This window comes from Bos mutus, chromosome 9, assembly GCF_027580195.1.
Source record: "Bos mutus isolate GX-2022 chromosome 9, NWIPB_WYAK_1.1, whole genome shotgun sequence".
In the NCBI taxonomy this organism is placed as follows: domain Eukaryota; kingdom Metazoa; phylum Chordata; class Mammalia; order Artiodactyla; family Bovidae; genus Bos; species Bos mutus.
The window spans coordinates 8,737,156-8,757,329 of record NC_091625.1 but is presented as its reverse complement, the minus strand read 5'-3'; the positions used below and the strand labels follow the sequence as shown (position 1 = coordinate 8,757,329).

Sequence of the window (20,174 nt, the reverse complement as noted above, 5' to 3'; positions counted from 1 at the left end):
GATGAGTACAATTGTCCGATGGTTAGAACATTCTTTGGTACTACCCTTCTTGGGAATTGGGATGAGGATTGACCATTTTCAGTCCTGTGACCACCACTGGGTCTTCCAGATTTGCTGACTTACTGAGTGCAGCACTTTTCAAAAGCAATTTCATCCTTTAGGGTTTTGAATAGTTCTATTGGAATTACATTGCATCCACTAGGTTTATTAACAGCAGAGTTTCCTAAGGCCCGCTTGACTTCATGCTTCCAGAATGTCTGGCTCTGGCTGACTGACCACACCATCATAGTTATCCAGTTCATTAAGATCTTTTTTATACAGTTCTTCCATGTATTCCTTCCATCTCTTCTTGATCCTTCAGTACAAAAGAAAAAAAAAATTGTAAGATGGCATTTCAAGTGTTTGTGTTGGCAAGTGACAGACCATGAGCTTAGCCACATAGGTGGGCTCCAGATCTTACATACAGTGTTTAAGACATTGAGTTTTATCCTGCTGAGCGATTGAAAGGCAGTGCAGTTGTGGATATACTGGTGTTTGCACCCATGAAAGCAAATATATATGAATTTTTTGCAACACTGAAGGATGCATGGAAAGGGGCATTTGGGAGTTGGTCAGTGAGACACAAACGGTGGGTAGGAAAGTCAGTCAGTTAGCTACCACTGTCGTCGTTCAGGTGGGAGGTGAGAGTCTGAACTGGAGTAGTTACGGAGAGCGGAGAGGAACAAACAGGTAGGCAATGTGGAAGATAAATGTGACTTGGTGATTGAGTGTAGGAGGTAAAAATCTTATTTTCAATTTTGCTAAATTCCTGATTTCAATTTCATATCTACTGAAATTCATTAGCCTTTCCTTTGTCCCTTCCTGAAGAGATAATCTGTGTTAAGCTAATTCACTCAGATTGGGTGTTGAAGGTTTTTTCTAAGCAGTTTTACTGTTGTTAAGAGCAGAAAGGAAATTTATAATCTTATGAGGATTTCAGTTCTTAGCTTGATGTTGTATTGTGTGTCTTTGAAAGTTGAGGTTCTCTGTATTCATTTCTTTACGTTGGGGTATAGTTGATTAACAATGATGTGTTATAGGTTTGCAGCAAAGTGATTCAATTAGTGTATACACTACTATATTTAAAATAGATAACCAACAAGGACCTACTGTAAAGCACAGCGAACTTGGCTCAACATTCCATAATAACCTAAATGGGAAAAGAGCTTGATTAAAGAATAGCTATAAACATTTTGCTGCATCCATTTTTTTTTGTGTGTGTGTGAGAGAGATAGACTGAGGTTAAGAAAATATCTGTAGCTTTCAACCACACAAATCTTACTACACTTTTGGTTTCTTTAGTATCATCACCATTCAGTAAATGCCTGATAGTCATATGACTATGTCAGTAAGTGCCTCCCCATCAGAGTGAACGTGTCTATGTTTTGGGCTCTTCTTACTGAAGTGTCCTCTGCATCTGTCAGGAGGCGCTTGCACGGCAGGTCTCTGTCTAGGTCTTTGTCTGCGGGGCTGATATTTGACTGGTGAACATTGCTTGACCCCTTCTGGTTGTTAAAAGGTTGAAATGCTTCCATGTAGGTCATCAGCTACTCCTGAGTTACCCCACCTTTGGCCCAGTCAGAGGGTAAATCCCAGTTCAGCAAGGTCTTCAGAACCAAGGGCAGCATATGTTGCCATGTGAATACCTTTGCCATGGGAAGTGAGTGAAAGTCTCTTAGTTATATCGTACTCTTTGCCATCCCACAGACTGTAGCCCTCCAGGCTTCTCTGTCTATGGAATTCTGGAGTGGGTAGCCAAAGCCTTCTCCAGGGGACCTTCCAACCCAGGGATCAAACCTGGGTCTCCTGCATTGCAGGCAGATTCTTTACCTTCTGAGCCACCAGGGAAGCTTGAGAATCATTGTTAAATGTTTTGAATATTATCGCCCATGACATATAGACATATTTAGTTATAACTCTTGGATTCTGCTTATGGATGTTGCTCTTAGTTTATGAGAAGATATTTTACATCTTTTTGGATTACATGGTCCTGGTGGCAAGGCGGCTGATGAACCTGCTTAGGGTTTATGCTTTAGCTGCTCGCTCTAGTTCTACCTAAGATAATAGTGCTGGAATGTTAGTGCTCTGCTGGTTGCCTCAGAGTAAGTGTCTTCCTGAAGTCATTCTGACAATAGTTTGGGCCATTTAAGATTTTTGTTTTTGAGCACTTCAAGTTTCTCTAAATATTTGAATTGTTTAAGAGCCCTGCTGCTAAGTTGCTTCAGTCATGTCCGACTCTGTGCGACCCCAGAGACGGCAGCTCACCAGGCTCCCCTGTCCCTGGGATTTTCCAGGCAAGAACGCTGGAGTGGGTTGCCATTTCCTTCTCCAGTGCATGAAAGTGAAAAGTGAAAGTGAAGTCGCTCAGTTGTGTCCGACTCCTAGCGACCCCATGTACTGCAGCTTACCAGGCTCCTCCGCCCATGGGATTTTCCAGGCAAGAGTACTGGAGCGGGATGCCATTGCCTTCTCTAAGAGCCCTATTCAGCAGCTTTAACATGAAAGTGTCAAGAGCAAGAGTTAATTACTTTCTTCTCCCACTGGACAGAACCTTTGGTTACATCAAACTGATATAGATACTGAATATTCTAAGTAGGAATGCTGTTTTTAGATATTTGTAATACATATTTCTGTCTTAATAGTACTGGACATGATATTTTGTGCAATATAGAATTTTTCCCTGTATTCCAACTAACAAGTTCAAAGTATACTTTTCAAAAATATACATGTACAATTTTTTCCATATATATATATATCTGAAAAAACTGCATCCAAATAAAATAGAAGAATGTTACATAGATTTTCTGGTTTGATTTATATTTTTATTCAAGTGCTAATACATAAGTTAATGTCATTATAGAAGTATATTATGCATGAGCTGTTCTTTATTTTTTGATTCCATCTTAATGGTTGTATTTAATTGTTTTTGGTTTTATAACCAGGGAAACAAACAATGAATTTTTTACATGTATTTCTCTTTCCTTGTGGATAATCACTTTTCTCTGTAAAAGTAGTGAGAAATAAGTCTCAAAGATTGAGATGAGTATAGTAAATTGATGTTAGTGCAAATAGAAATTTAGATAACCTCCTGCTGTGTCTGCTGATTCATCTTTTTATAAGGATAAAAAGTATCGGTTTTACCAAGTAAGGGCTTCCCTGATAGTTTAGTTGGTAAGGAATCCACCTGCACTGCAGGAGACCCCGGTTCGATTCCTGGGTCGGGAAGATCCACCGGAGAAGGGATAGGCTACCCACTCCAGTATTCTTGGGCTTCCCTTGTGGCTCAGCTGGTAAAGAATCCGCCTGCAAGCAGCGGTCTAAAAATTTTTTTTAATTAGAGTGATTTCTTTGTTTTACTTGCATACATTATCAGAATGACCATCTTAATATATTGTTGAACTCATTCAGTATTACCCCTTTACAAAAAGATAGATCTTAACCACTTTGCTCACAATTAAGATTATGCTGGATAGGAGGTAGTATTAGGAGGTGGGGTTCACAGGCACAGTCTAAAGGGGGTGCTCACCCTTTCAGTCTCGTTTTGTTTCTGAGCTAGATAATGAAGTGCTTTTCTTTCTTTGTCTCTTTTTTTCAGTTGTAGATTGAAAAATAAATGAAACTACTTCATTATATATACTAGATAGAATCTTGAAATACCCAGAAAAATAAAAATCACCTCTAGTTCTACAATGAGATATTTACTGTTAATTCTAGTGTATTTTCCATTCTTTTCTATGCGTTTAAATATACTGAAAGCATGACTTCTATTCTGATTTAACAAGAGATTCTTAACCTTTTTGTGCTGTGGACAAAATAGCTTTAAATGCAAAAAATAAAATACATAGGATTACAAAGGAAACTAGTTATACTGAATATAGAAACTAAATCATGAAAACAAATGTGTGATATATTAAACGCGTGAATGAGAAACTTCTCACACCCCTCTGTACATGGTGCAGATTGGATTTGCTAATTCTTTGAGGGGAAAGTTGACCTTGCCTTAAAAAAACTACTAGAAATGGAGTTTCAGGTCATTTCCTTTCATTCAACCTTTTGTCTTTAAAACCATTAAGCAGAGTTACTTTCTCCTTTGTAGTGCTTTCGTTCCATTGAATCTTCCTGATAACAAAAATTCTACAGAGTGGGAAAAGGTGAAGTTCCTGTTTGAAGAACTTGGAAGTAGTCGTAAGTATTCTTTAAAAAAAAGTCCATAGTAATTCATATTTCACGATACTTGTCACTTTCTTTGAAAGGTGTCTGTTTTTACACTGCTAAGAATTTACCTTCATAATTCTTTTAACTCATGGTTTAAAGGATGCTAGGTAGATGAGGAATCCATCTAGCTGTTATACAGCCAATCTCTTGACTTCTTTATGAAAGTACCGTGTTGAAAAGAAAAGGTGATCTTCAAAGTATTTTAGCAGTAAAGGTTTTATAATTTCTGTGTGGTCTTTAATTCACTTAGGATATATAGAGTAATATGTTAAATATGCTAGATACTGGTTTTTTGTCTTTAAACTGAAAGAACTTTATATTGCTCTTTGATCCTGATTAGGTAATTTTTTGTGGAATATAAATTGGAGAGTTTTTTGTTTTTTTTTAGTGCTCTTTTTGCCATTTGCTGCTTGAGGATCTTAGTTTCCCAACTAGGGATCAAACCTGTGTCCCCTGCAATGGAAGCACCCAGTCCTAGCTGCTGGACCACCAGAGAATTCCCCAATTACAGAGGTTTTATGTGGATGAAATGATACTTTATTATAAATTTACCTCACCAAAACATTTTGAAGTTCCTTTTCCAAAAGTTTTTCTTGCCTTAATCAGCATAGCCTACATTTTTAGAGGGGGAAGAAAGCAGGTTTAGGAAGTCAGTTTAAGAAAGTTTTTTATCATTAAAAAATTAGTATTTTAGAAACTGCTATCAGATAAGAATGGGCATTTTGTTATTCAAAATTTGAACATAGTAACTCTATTTTCAAAGAAACCTAGAAAATTTATAAACGTGGAAAATTCTTACTGCTTTTTATATTTATTCTTTTTACGGTACTGCACATTCTTTGATCAGTACTTCTTTCTCTTTACCTAGATACAGTATTAAGTGATGATTAAACTAAGTCTTAAAATCTTTGCTGTACAACTTCTTAATTTTCTTGCTTTCCACTTAAGATTTCGTCTTGTAAATTGTGGTCCATTAACATCTTGCTGATACCAGCAAGAAGACGGTAGCAGGCCTGGCATCTAATGATACTGCATGTCAGGGTTTATGCATCTGAGCCTGTTGCTGAGAAAGAAATTGCTTCTTTTCCTGCAGTTAACTCCTTTAGGTCTCTTGAGTAACTACCCTTTTGCCCTGAACACTTTTCTCTCTAAGTTTTGCTGGTCTTTGAGTGCTAGTATAACTTGAATCCCTGGTGGCTCAGACAGTAAAGAATCTGCCTGCGATGCAGGAGACCCAGGTTCGATCCCTGGTTGGGAAGATCCCCTGGAGAAGGGAATGGCCTTCCCAGTATTCTTGCCTAGAGAATTCCATGGACAGAGAAGCCCAGCAGGCTACAGTCAATGGGGTCGCAAAGAGTCGGACACGAGTGAGTGACCAATACATAACACACACATAACTTGAATCGGTAGTTGTATAGGTAGCATTATTGTTCTACAGGTATGCTACCTATATAATTACTTGCTGTAATCTCTTTAGTCTTAATTAACATTTAAAAAACCTCAAATCTTAAACACTATATTTTAGAGTACATTTTGTTTATCACTGTTAGTAATATTAATTTTTTTGATTGGCCAGGTATCTTAGCAGAACACTCCTCTTTATCAATTCTAAGATGCATATTTTTACATGTTTTCATATCTCTGATTTTGTGATGCATTTTATAAGTGAAAATACCTTAAAGTTGCTATTAGCCAAATGCCTGGCCTCTCCTAGTTGTATGAATACTTTTTGTTGATACTTCTGCTGCTGCTGCTGCTGCTAAGTCGCTTCAGTCGTGTCCGACTCTGTGCAACACCAGAGACGGCAGCCCACCAGGCTCCTCCGTCCCTGGGATTCTCCAGGCAAGAATACTGGCGTGGGTTGCCATTTCCTTCTCCAGTGCATGAAAGTGAAAAGTGAAAGTGAAGTCACTTAGTCATGCAGTCGTGTCCGACTCTTAGCAACCCCATGGACTGCAGCCCACCAGGCTCCTCCATCCGTGGGATTTTCCAGGCAAGAGGACTGGAGTGGGGTGCCACTGCCTTCTCCTGTTGATACTTCTAGTAAGATAAAAAAAGTAACAGCATCAGTGTCTTTGATTTGGTAAAATGTAGTATTACAGTTTCAAAAACTGAGGCTTAAAAATCTGCCTCGCACAGTTTCTGAGCTTGTCAGTAATATGTTCTCCCTAAGTATTATATTTTAAAACTAAGATATTAGTTTTAATAAGGTAGATCATTCTAATTTTTATTATCATTTGATATTGATAAAATGAATTAATTTAATAATTATATTTGGTTCCACAGGACCTGCATTTAACCTAGGTCAATACTGCCTAGTAAAACCTGTATTAAAAGTAGAACAATTAGTATTATTCTAATTTGAATATTATACTAATATTTAATATTAGAATATTTAAGGATATATACATATTAATATTCTTAATATTTAAGAATATTCAAATTTGCATAGTACTTCATTGCCTTATCTGGCATGTTTATTTGAAAGTGTCACTCTCACAACCCACTCTTTGGTCTTCCTTTAAAGTGAAAGTGAAAGTGTTAGTTCTCAATTGTCTCTGATTCTGTGTGACTCCATAGACTGTAGCCCACCAGGCTTATCCACCCATGGGATTTTCCAGGCAAGAAGACTGGAGTGGGTTGCCATTTCCTTTTCCAGGTGATCTTCCTGACCCAGGGATTGAACCAGGGTCTCCTACATTGTGGGCAGACTCTTCACAGTCTGAGCCACCAGGGAAGCCTCTTCCTTTAAGAGGTTTCTTAAATATAACTTGGTAGCATAGTATTTCCAGAGAAGGCAATGGCACCCCACTCCAGTACTCTTGCCTAGAAAATCCCATGGATGGAGGAGCTTGGTAGGCTGCAGTCCATGGGGTCGGTAAGAGTTGGACACGACTGAGTGACTTCACTTTCACACTTCACTTTCATGCATTGGAGAAGGAAATGGCAACCCACTCCAGTGTTCTTGCCTGGAGAATCCCAGGGATGGGGGAGCCTGATAGGCTGCAGTCCATGGGGTTGCACAGAGTTGGACACTACTGAAATGACTTAGCAGCAGCAGCAGCAGCAGCATAGTATTTCTGCTTTTGTATTATCTTTGAAACAATTTTCTATTTATTTGCATTTTTTTTTCCTAAGGGAGAATGCTATCTCCTTTCAAGTTAAAGAGGGAAATAAACTCTTTACGATTTTAGGTATAAGCTGTATTTTTCAAACTTACTTGAAAGTTAAGAACAAAGAAACTAGGAGTTTGAGATTGAGCAGAAGGGGAAGAAAGGGTCAAGGACAGTGACATTCCTATCATGTTATTTCTCAAGGTCTGCCATTGAGAAAGGCCAGGGAATTTTTTGGCCAACTTTTGAGCATCTGATATTCTGCTGATTTCTTTTTAGTCTCAATAATTAGGCAGTGATTTCCTTTAATTTTAAGAGGTGTGAGGGGAAAAAAGTCTTACTCTGAAAGATCTTTAAGAATTCCATTTATGAAGAGCTATTTTAAAACTTTTCCATTTGAAGTTAGCACTTCAAGAATGGGATAATGCATATGGGGTTTATTCCTTTGGAATGTGTGAGAAACCCAATTTTTATATTTATATTGATTTGTTGAATATAAACATTTGAATAGCTATATATTTTTAACATTGTTTTTCTTCCTTTGCAGATGGTTTAGCTGCCTTGTCATTTTCCATTAGTTCTCTGACCTTGGTTGGAATGTTGGCAGCTATAATCTACACAGTAAGTGTAATGGTGATAATTGAGTTAAAATTAAAGAATCACTTTATAAAGCAATTTTTGCCTTATTAATATATTCAGTTTAGCTCTGTTTTCCTCTTTAATATTTAGTACTTTCTTCATTTTTCTTGAGAAGAGGATACATTTTTAATTACTTACCTGTATTTGTGAAATTTAGTGTTCAGAAATAAATTTTATAAGTTGTAAACCTTTAAGTGGTTATATACGATGTAATAATAGATTCAGTGATTTATAAGCATAATAGAACTGTGAACCATAGATCAGTATCTGCTATGAATCGAGTAGATTTATCTTATTTGGGGATGGTGCTAGCAGTAAAGAACCCACCTGCCAATGCAGGAGACGTAAGAGATGGGGGTTCAATCCCTGGGTAGGGAAGAACCCCTGGAAGAGGGCATGGCAGCCCACTCTGGCACAACCCACATGGCAGTATTTTTTCCTGGAGAAGCCCATGGACAGAGGAGTGTGGCAGGCTGCAGTCCATGGGGTCACAGAGTCGGACTCAACTGAAGTGACTTAGCATGCATGTCACTTGTGTGTGTGCTCACTTGCTCAGTGTGTCCGACTCTTTGCAGCCCTATGGACGGACTGTAGACCACCAGGCTCCTTTGTCCATTGGTTTTTCCTGGAAAGAATACTGGAGTGGGTTGTCGTTTCCTCCTCCGGGGGATCTTCCCAACTTTGGGATCTAACCCACGTCTCCTGCATTGCAGGCAGGTTTCTTTCACTGCTGAGCCACTGGGAAAGCCCATTTGGGGATATAGAGCTTTTAAAGTCAGGTATTTTTCATAACTTGGTATTTCTTTAGTATAAAGAATCTAAACTTATACTGTCAAAAACTTTTTTTTTTTCCAGTCTCTATGGGAATGGTATGACATGAATTATAATAGCCTGACTAACTTGTGTACAGACGGCTTTTTCGGTTTTTTGCTCAAATTATAGAGGAAAATCTGGTAAAAATGCTTCTTGCCTGCCTCCCAAAAGAAAGCTGTTCAGGAAGCTTTAAACTGTATAGAACCTTTTTCAGATTAATGAAGTTGCAAAGATGGAAAATACTGGTTATAAAGAAAATATTTTGGGGCTTGTTCCAGTGTCTTCCTTGAAACATAAATGGGCTATTAGATAGCAGAATCTAGTTTTGTTAGATAATCATTCAAGTGTCATAATGTGTAATAAAAGAAGTCTGAAATACGTGCATTTTAGTATCTTTCAGGTGCTTATTTGAGTACTCAGTTTTCTTATTCATTGCCATTTTTGCTTTTTTCATGTTTACTACACAAGGAAGATATCAGTGGGTAATTAACCTCCTATCTGACACAATGTATGTACAGCAGGAGCATTGTCTTTTAGAAAACATTCACAAGTTAATAACATAATAGGGTTAGACTTGGACTCTATTTGCTGATCTGTGACTGATCTGTTAGGCTGATCATGGGTTTGCCTTTTACCCTTTGTGGGTCAATGTCTCCGCCATTAGATGAGAATAAAAAATAACCTCTAAGGATTTTTGAAGGTCTACGTCAAATGATACTTTTTTGTAAAATGCTTTGAAAACTGTAGGGAAATGAGGATGCAGCAGTCAGTGAAAGATGAGTCAAGAGAAATGATCAGAAAAAGAGGAAACCAACAAGCAGGATCTTCGTCAGAAACCAAGAAGGCTCTGCGACTTTGCCTGACTGCTCCAGTTCCATGAGTGCTGGTCAGAGAGGCAGGACTGCTTGTCGGGGATGAAGAACTTTTTGTTTCCGATCAGGAGCCGCAGCCATGGGACCACATTGTCCTGCACCAGTTTCCTGAGTCCTGACCCTCACAGGGACACATGAAGAGCACCCAGCGGGACTGTCAGAGAGCTGGGGCCTCAGGGTACAGGGCGGCTGAATCTTTCCAATGTCCTGGAGACGTGCCTGTCTTTGCTTCAGAGGAAGATACTGTCTTTGTCTCCCAGGCTCTTTGCTGCAAAAACATTCTTGAAAAGATTGTGCAGGAAAAAAAAGGGCAGCGAGTGCCTGGCTTGCAAGATGTACAGAAGTGAGAGACCCATGGAGAATTGTCTTCCGACAGTCAAGAGGCGGATGCTGTGAAGGTACAGCACGCAGACGGCAGTGAGGGCCGGAAGTAGCTTCTCTGATCTGAGCAGAGATTGGATTGAGGTGGACGCACAGAGCCGTGCAGGGAGGGCAGTGCAGGCTCCTGGGGAGGGCACCGCACTGTGCTCAGACGGGGGTGGGTGGGGGGGGTGGGGTGCGGTGCGGCCAGCCGAGCAGGTGCAGTCGGGGGGAGGCAGTGAGTGCCCAGAGAGATGGCCAGAGGGCAGCTCTGCGTGCACTGTGGGCTGTGCCTAGGATTTTGGATTTTATTCCGACTGAGATGAGAAGCCACTGGAAGTTTCTAAATGTTATGAAAAGTAATACATTCTGACTAACATTGTGGAAAATTCTGAAAGAGATGGGAATACCAGACTACCTGACCTGCCTCTTGAGAAACCTATATGCAGGTAAGGAAGCAACACTTAGAACTGGACATGGAACAACAGACTGGTTCCAAATAGGAAAAGGAGTACGTCAGGGCTGTATATTGTCCCCCTGCTTATTTAACTTCTATGCAGAGTACATCATGAGAAACGCTGGGCTGGATAAAGCACAAGCTGGAATCAAGATTGCCAGGAGAAATATCAATAACCTCAGATATGCAGATGACACCACCTTATGGCAGAAAGTGAAGAGGAACAAAAGAACCTCTTTATGAAAGTGAAAGAGGAGAGTGAAGAAGTTGGCCTAAAGCTCAACATTTGGAAAACTAAGATCATGGTATCTGGTCCCATCACTTTATGGGAAATAGATGGGGAAACAGTGGAAACAGTGTCAGACTTTATTTTTTGGGGCTCCAAAATCACTGCAGATGGTGATTGCAGCCATGAAATAAAAGAGGCTTACTCCTTGGAAGGAAAGTTATGACCAACCTAGATAGCATATTCAAAAGCAGAGACATTACTTTGCCAACAAAGATCCATCTACTCGGGTATGGTTTTTCCTGTGGTCATGTATGGATGTGAGAGTTGGACTGTGAAGAAAGCTGAGCACCAAAGAATTGATGCTTTTGAACTGTGGTGTTGGAGGAGACTCTTGAGAGTCCCTTGGACTGCAAGGAGATCCAACCATTCCATTCTAAAGAGATCAGTCCTGGATGGTCATTGGAAGGACTGACACTAAAGCTGAAACTCCAATACTTTGGCCACCTCATGCGAAGAGTTGACTCATTGGAAAAGACCTGATGCTGGGAGGGATTGGGGTCAGGAGGAGAAGGAGACAACAGAGAATGAGATGGCTGGATGGTGTCACTGACTCGATGGGCGTGAGTTTGAGTAAACTCCGGGAGTTGGTGATGGACAGGGAGGCCTGGCGTGCTGTGATTCATGGGGTCGCAAAGAGTTAACAGGACTGAGTGCTGAGTGACTGAACTGAACTGAACATTGTAACAGTATTGCTTCCATGGGTCTAAATTAAGCTGTGGAGCTGATGAATGGGAATGGGGAAAATATGGGAAATGATTAGAACTCTTTGAAGGAGAGCTTCCCTACAGGAACAATATTATTGTTAAGGTAAATATTTCAAACTCATATATTTTATATTGAAATGGATACTGAAAATTATGTATGCCATCAAATCAAGTATAATGATCACACTGGCTTGGTTAAGATACCCTTGTGCGTGTGTACTGAGTCATTTCATTCATATCCGACTCCTTGCAACCCCGTGGACTATAGCGTGCCAGGCTCCTCTGTCCATGGGGTTTTCCAGCACTGGAAGTGGGTTACCATTTCCTTCTCCAGGGGATCTTCTTGACCCATAGATTGATTCGTGTCTCCTGCATTGCAGGGCAGTTCTTGACTGCTGAGCCTCTAGGGAAGCCCTTGACTCTGAGTACAAGAAATTAATTATTAAAGGTAAAATCATGTCTGTTCTAGAATATGTAGTTATTAGTATTGAAACTACAGAAGCTTTTGTAGTTTATATGTCAGTTGAGTGTGAATTTCTTAGGTACACACTGTTGTTTAGTTCAGAAACTAGTTGATTATTTAAATTTTATTGATAATATCCACTGTACCGCATCTAAAGGAATAGCCAAATAATTGGGCACCGAATTTTAGAAGAATGTCAAATGACACGTTATCTTACATAGTGTTTTCAACTTAAATTGAAAGAGAATCCGCTACTTTTTAAATTAAAAAAAAATAAAAAACCGAACTTCTAGGCACAATTACTTACGCAGACATTTTAATTTTTTGGTGCCACCAAGTGGGGAAATGTTGAATAATGCTGTTTTCATATAAAATGAATCATATGGACCACTGAAATGGCTATAAGTACAGAGACTACTGAACTTTTTATTATGTACATGCATGCTAAGTCCTTTAAGTTGTGTCTGACTCTTTGTGACCCTATAATATGTAGCACACCATAGGCTCCTGTGTCCATGGGATTCTTCAGGAAAGAATACTGGAGTGAGTTGCCATGCCCCCCACCCCCAGGGGATCTTCCTGACCCAGGGATCGAACCTGCGTCTCTTCCATCTCCTGCATTGGTAGGCAGGCTCTTTACCACTGTGCCACCTAGACTGTGTGTGTGTTAGTCACTCAGTCGTGTCCGACTCTTTGTGACCCCACAGACTGTAGCCTGCGAGGCTTCTCTGTCCATGGAATTCTCCAGGCAAGAACACTGGAGTGGACTGCCATTCCCTCCTCCAGAGAAACTTCCCAACCCAGGGATTGAACCCTGGTCTCCTGCCTCACAGACGGACTCTTTACCATTTGAGCTACAGGGAAATCTTGTGCCACCTAGAAAGCGCTTTTAATTATGTACACTTACCAGTAAAAAAAAAAATGAACATGTCTTCCAGGAGTTTATGAATTATGTATATACATATGTGTGTGTATGTGTATATATATATATATATATTTATGCTAAATGTGCTATGCTTAGTTGCTCAGTCGTGTCCGACTCTTTTGCGACCCTGTGGACTGTCATCTACCAGGCTCCTCTGTCCATGGGATTCTCTAGGCAAGAATACTGGAGTGAGTTGCCATTTCCTCCTCCAGGGGATCTTCCTGATTCAGGGATCGAACTTGTGTCTCTTATGTCTCATGTGTTGGCAGGTGGGTTCTTTACCACTAGCGCCACCTGTATAAATTTACTATAAATGAAACTAATGGATTAAAGAAAATTGTGTTGTTTAGTCGCTAAGTCATGTCTGACTATTTTTCTGACACCATGGACTATTAGCCCTCCAGGCTCCTCTGTCCATGTGATTTTCCAGGCCAGAATACTGGAGAAAATTAGAGTGATAAATTAAGGATTTTAACATAGAACTAAAGCGGTGGTTCTGAATAACCTTTGAAGACAGAACTCTGCTTTACATGCTCAGTCATTCAGCCTTGCCTGTGGCAGCGTGCTTGCCTGAGTCTCTGACCTGATTGTAAGATGCGCCTCTCCTTGTGTGCCTCCCTGATGGCTCAGTTGGTACCACTGTAAGGGAAGGGTCCCTGCCATGCTGTCTTATCATTTATAATCTTTGTTTTATATCAGTGACAAGTGTTACATGCTTAAAAAATCAGATCAATCTTCTTCATGCAAAATAAGGCAAATATACGTGAAATAAGTTGTAAAGGTATTCCTAAAACTTCACATTTGGAACATCTCTTCTCAGTCACTTTTTTGGATTGACTGTTCATGTCCATGTTTCACTATAGAGTGTCTTTTATGCTGTCAAAAGAATTGATGAGACAGCTTTTCTTGAGTGCTCAACTTGTCTCTTGGAATGTCTTTGAAGCTGCCGACACACCCACTGTGTAAATTTAAGCTGTTTTTGTTTTTGTTGTGTTATTGTTTCTTCCCTTGTAACCTGAGTAGCAAAATACAAAAATGTCTTCTGCTTTGGGTACCTTTCTTTCTTAAGCTTATAAAGCCTCTGACTATTGCATTGCTAGGAAATGTGGAATCATAATTGTTCCAGTAAAGTTTTGCTTCACTGCTTGCTCTTTTGCTCTGTGTTTCCTTACACATTAACTTTTTCCTTTAATGTCAAATCAGAGTACTATCTTATAAGACGTTGTAAGTGGCAGTTTAACTCACTAGTTGTACCACAAATGCATGTAACTCTACCAGAGAAGTAAGTGTAATCTAACCAGCTATGACCAAATTTGTGAATATCTGGATGATGACCGCTGTGCCATGACTTCTGCCTTGCCTATGTTCATAAGATGCATTCAAATTTTGCTGGTGTTAAATATGAGAAAAAAAATACACACACAGCTTCCGTGGTGGCTCAGCTGGTAAAGAATCTGCCTGTAATGCAAGAGACCACCGCCAGTGCAGGAGCCCCTGTTTTGGTCCCTGGGTTGGAAATGTCCCCTGGAGAAGGCAGGGGCAACCCACTCCAGTATGCTTACCTGGGAAGTCCCATGGAGAGGAGCCTGGTGCACTACAGTCCATGGGGTCACAGGAGTTGGACACGACTTAGCAACTGAACTACCAACTACATATACACACACACACACACACACATACATGTATTTTAGAATCAGTGAACACTTAGACTGGAAATATTTACTGAATAAATGTTGAGTTGTTTCACTAGTTTCGGCATCCGTGTCCTTGGATAATAGGTTTTATAAGTATATTCAGGACATGTGTTCAGTTTATAGGCAGTGCTTAGCATTGTCTACAAAAGGTAGAGAGAGATGGCAGGGAAAATGTGTTTTCATGGGGCAAGAGCATATTAGAAATGTTTTATTTTGTATATGTTCTTTCAAAACATTTGAGTTTTAAAATGCAGATGGTGGTTTATTTTTGGAAATTGAAACAAATGATATTAGAGGCAAGTATGGCTGACCTGGAAGCATTTTAAGTGATAGAATCTCTTTAGCCTTGTTGATTTTCTGGCATTTCACTAGAGGGCAGTAGTAAGCAATGAAAGTTTTGTGCTTCTGAAAAATGATAGTCTTCATACAAGTTTTTCAAAGAAATCTGAGGTTAAAATCAAAAGATTATTGTTTAAGGATCTTAAAGTTGTAATGAATAAATACTTTGTATAATGTGTTATGTCATTTATCATAATCTAAATATTATAGTTAAATTTCCTGTTAGTCACTGAAACTTAAGCATGTAATCCAGAAACAAGCTAGGTAACCAAAATAGTAATTGCTCTCTTTTACTTGTTCTCTTCAGACAGTAATTCCCAAAAAGATGTTGTATTCTGGCCTCATGTTACCACAGGGTGTTGTGAAGGACATACATTTTTTCCCCCAAATTTTTGCATTACTCCAGTGCATGAAAATGGAAAGTGAAAGTGAAGTCACTCAGTCGTGTCTGACTCTTAGCGACCCCATGGACTGCAGCCCACCAGGCTCCTCCATCCATGGGGTTTTCCAGGCAAGAGTACTGGAGTGGGTTGCCATTGCCTTCTCCCATGTAAGCTATAGTAATTCAATAACTCTTCTAAAAAATGTGTAAGTTCCATGTAAGGAAGAGAGTTCATGTGAATAAAGAACTCTTTAAAACATTTTTTTGGTTAAGTATTATTTTCTTAGAGAAGTTATTTTATGTTCACTCTTGGAATAAAGGTAGGAAAAAGAAAAACAGACCTAGTCCTTACATATCAAACAGTTTACTGCAGTTGTTACTCATTTGGCTGAGAAATCCGTCTTGTCACGAACTTGCTGCGTGATTCTGATAAGTTACAAGTTTGGCAGACTTAGTGATAAAACAGATGTGCAGAGCAATAATGTTCATGTCCAGTGTTCTGCACTATAATTGAATTATAAGCAAGGCACATTTACAAATCAAGGAACATTTCTCAGATGTGGTGTGATTAAGCTGAGACCTGAAGGGCATTGGACTTGGCTAGTGAAGTGAGGTGAGCAGGGAGGCGTTTTGCTAAGGCACTGCAGATTCTGCATGTGGCCCCAGGGCAGAGCTGAAGGCCGAAGCTGCAGCGAGGAGGAGCTGTGGGCAAGAGGCATGAGGATGGGGTGGGAGGGCTGGGTCATGAAGAGCTTTTGCAGGCCAGGATTAGACGCTGATCATCCTCGCACTAGAAAGAAGTGCACACTGCTTTGTCAAACAGTCACTCGTGAAATTCTGATACATATAAAAATAGGTGAACGGAGTAGCATCACTCTGGCTGGAGTGGCAGCCTACCCCTCGTCTCCCTGCCCTCTGACCTGCTCTGTTGATTCTGATGGCCCCAACCCAGAATCCCAGGGACTCCCACCGGTGCAAATACCCTTATGGGTCCTGGAGAGTCTCAGTGGATGTTAGCTAGGGGAATGCCATGATCTAACTTGAGTGTGAGAGATTGCTTCAGAAACAGTCTGGAAGATGGATTTGTAGTGAGGGAGACCCAGCAAACTGGTTAGGAAAATTTAGATTACTTTGTGTTTGACAGTAAACTCTAAGTAGGTGTCACATTTTAATACTGAGTAGGGTACAGATTCCTTGAGTTCTGAGGTTAGTATATTTAGAGATCCAGATCCATCAAACAGAATAGCAAGCATTGGGATAAAATAAGCTTCGTTTGAAACTGATTGGGCAAGACAGAAATATACCTGGGCATAAACTGGGTTTTTTTTGCCTTGGCAGTTGGTTATAAATAGCAATATGGACTTGTGATAAAATGGTATGTGAGACTGGAGAATGACTGAATGGTTATCATGTAATACTCATCGAAGTCTTAAAGTATTTACTTTTTTCAATAATGTTTAAAAAATGTGGAGCTACTAGAAGAACAGGAATAGGACAGTCCTGTAGGGGAATGGTAACAATCTCTGTGGACTACACTCAAGGAGATCAAACCAGTCAATCCTAAAGGAAATCAATTCTGAATGTTCAGTGGAAGGACTGATGCTGAAGCTCCAATACTTTGGCCACCTGATGACTCATTGGAAAAGACCCTGGTGCTGGGAAAGATTTGAAGGCAGGAGGAGACGGGAATGACAGAGGATGAGATGGTTGGATGGCATCTCTGACTCAATAGACATGAGTTTGAGCAATCTCTGGGAGATGGTGAAGGACAGGGAGGCCTGGCATGCTGCAGTCCGTGGGGTTGCAGAAAATCGGACATGACTGGGTGACTATACAACAACAACAGCAATCTCTGGGCACCTTGTTTTCCATAGACTTTTTTCTTTACACTTTCAGTGTTTTGAGGATATAAAATTTACTGTTAAAAATAATTTAAACCTTATTATGTATTTCCTTTTTATATTTTACCAAGGTCATTAGGAGTATAAACTTGACAAGAATTTAATTAGAAGAAAATTATTCTACTATGTCCAAATTATGTATTTTTTCAAATACAAACAGAACCTTTCCCCAACCTCTCCTTTTTGTTTTTCTTGTTTTTGGTTGATTTGGAAATCGTGAGAACATTAACTTATATTTTAACAATATTTAAAATGCAAGGTTTTAAGTATTTCTCCTTTAGAAAATGCAAGGATTTGCGTATTGGGTAATAATTTCAGCTAGTTACTTATCTAAATACAATAAGCTATAGAGTTACTCTTACTTGATAGAACTGGTGATTTCTGAATTCCTTTTAATCATATTCTTTGTTTGCATTCTCTCTTAATTAAAAAAGAACCCTGAAATGTCAGAATTTATGATTTCATATATGAATTGTGATTTAATCAATATTTAATCAATGTCTAAAGGAGACCCAGTGAGAATATCAAAATGATTCAGAATGACACTAAACATATTTGAGATCATCCTGGGAGTTGAAAACCAGGTAGCAGAGCATGAGAGAAAATCTGCAGGATCACTCAGAACATTTTAGAGTTTGGGGTTAAGCCTAAGAAGTAGAGCATTGATCACTTCTGTCCACATTCATTATTTAAACTCAGTCTCATGACCCTGCCTAACATGACCCTGCTGGCTAAAGTAGTTTGGTAGTATCTCAGGTAGAAAATGTAAAAGATTTAAATGCATAATTTTATATCGACTTTAGAGCCTGTTGCTGCAATGAGTGAATGATCATCATCGCAGCAAAGAGATGATGGTTGTCAGTTTTTCTTCTAAGGATTTAAGGTCAATAATGATTTTGAATAATGGTCACATGGCATTTGCTATTAAGTGTTTCTAATAGTTACAATAAAACTTCATATTTGGGACTGGCTAGTAGAGAATTGGATAGTATAAAATAATGTTTATTCTTAATGCTGATTAAAATTTTGAAATTTCTTATAGGAATTAAAATACTTAGCAAAAAGATTATAAGTATTTAGAACTTACAAATAAACTACATACAGATCATTTGTATGCTAATCAAATAAAATGTGTGTTAAAATATATTTTACTAAGAGTTTACTACATGTACTTGGATAAAATTGTTTTTTTCCACAGAAAATAATTTTGTAAATTGTTTTTACTGATTTAGACTTATCTTAACCCCTGATTAGCTTGCAGTCATGATTTATTACTTTGACAAAGTATTATATTTACATTAATTTGGTAACTTGTCCTTTGAGAAGTAGATATTATCTATTCTAGGAGTAGTTAGTAATACAGTATAATGTACATAGTATAACTCTGTGTAACTAAATATGTAATAAACAGGAGAATCATGAGACCGCATAGTCACGGTTCACTCCCATTTACTCTGTTCTTCAGTGACTGTGCCCCTCACAACTGCTTACTCTTTGTTATTACTTCAAAGGACATTTATTGTACCTGAAAATTGTGTATTAATATATTTAAAATAGTATTGCTAACACTAGTCTTGCTTTTGTTTCTTTCAGGCCTATGGCATGTCGGCGTTACCTTTAAATCTGATTAAAGGCACGCGAAACGCTGCTTATGAGCGTCTGGAAAACACTGAAGACATTGAAGAAGTAGAGCAGCACATCCAAACAATTAAATCAAAGGTGAGTTGGTATTTTATTGCCGTTGAGGGTCATAAAAGTACTTTGTCTTTGAGCTGCTTTCTGTTGTGACTTAGACATTAGTGAGCCTATATTTTGATACTGTTTGAATTTTTGTGCAGCATGTCTTTAAAAAACTACCTTCTATAAAATGTAGGACGCTGACAGTTTGAGAATTTTTATCTGTGTGTAACAACTGAAACACAGAAGTTCTACTTACATATGGCCATTACTTTGCTAGTTCCCAGGTGTGCTGATGCCATATGCAATATCGGAGTGCACTGTATCACTTACGTTCAGGTTTTATGTACTAGTTTTTCTTCCTCTATCACCTTCAACTAATATGTAAATCTTATTTATAGAACATAGGAAAAAATGGAAAGTTTTCTAAATAATTGTGTTAAACTATGATAATCCTGATACAGAAACCAGATGGTAATATGACACACAAAAAAAGAAAACTGTTTATATGACTGGTCTCTCTTGTGAAAGTAGAGGCAAATAATTCAATATAAGTAAAAATATTAGCAATTCAAAAATGATGCTGTAGTAAGGAAATATTTCATAATTGTCAGACTAGGTTTATCCCAGGAATGCAAAGATGATATGTTAGAAAATAAAAGTAGTTTAATATATTGAGAATAAGTGAGAAATATAAACATCTTAATAGATGCCAATGAATCCTTATTTAGAGTCAATTTGTAGTTACTACGTTTAGAGAAGAGTCTTACCAAATTGGAAGAGAAGAAACTATTTGGCAATGGAAGCCTCTGTGAGCTTGGTGCCTAATGAGGAAAGGAATATTTTTGTTAAAGGCACATATAGGCAGTAGTGTCTGTCCTCTTCCTGGAGGTCTTGGTCAGATAAGAAATGTGGGAGGAAGAGGGAAGAAAAGGGAAGTAACTTGGGTTATTTGAAGATCTTATCTACCAAAAAAATCTAAAAGAATGAACTGACAAACTAATAGAACTAATAAAAGTTCATCAAGGTGCCCGTTCATGTGTACAGATCATTAACCAGGTGGAGGATGTAATAGAAAATGATCTCATTCACAGTAACTGTGAACTATAAAATAATAAGAAATGTCAGAATCTTCTTAGTGAAAATTATAAAATTTATTGAAATAATGTAATAGAAGACTGAAATAAATGAAGAACTTCATCAGTTCCTAATTGGGAAGATTCAATAATGTAGAGATGAGAGTTTCTCATAAGTTTAGGTGGAAATTCAGTATCATGTATAAAAGATAAAAA

At 38.7% G+C, this 20,174-nt stretch overlaps 1 protein-coding gene across 1 annotated transcript in view; it reads left to right on the top strand.

Annotated features, from left to right (window-relative positions):
• LMBRD1 (LMBR1 domain containing 1) overlaps nucleotides 1-20,174 on the top strand; it is a 132,045-nt gene that overhangs the window by 59,443 nt on the left and 52,428 nt on the right. The window contains exons 6-8 of the mRNA XM_070376170.1: nucleotides 4,136-4,224; nucleotides 7,915-7,988; nucleotides 18,799-18,924. Of these exons, the coding sequence (XP_070232271.1) occupies nucleotides 4,136-4,224; nucleotides 7,915-7,988; nucleotides 18,799-18,924 (289 nt within the window). The remainder of the gene's footprint in view (nucleotides 1-4,135; nucleotides 4,225-7,914; nucleotides 7,989-18,798; nucleotides 18,925-20,174) is intronic.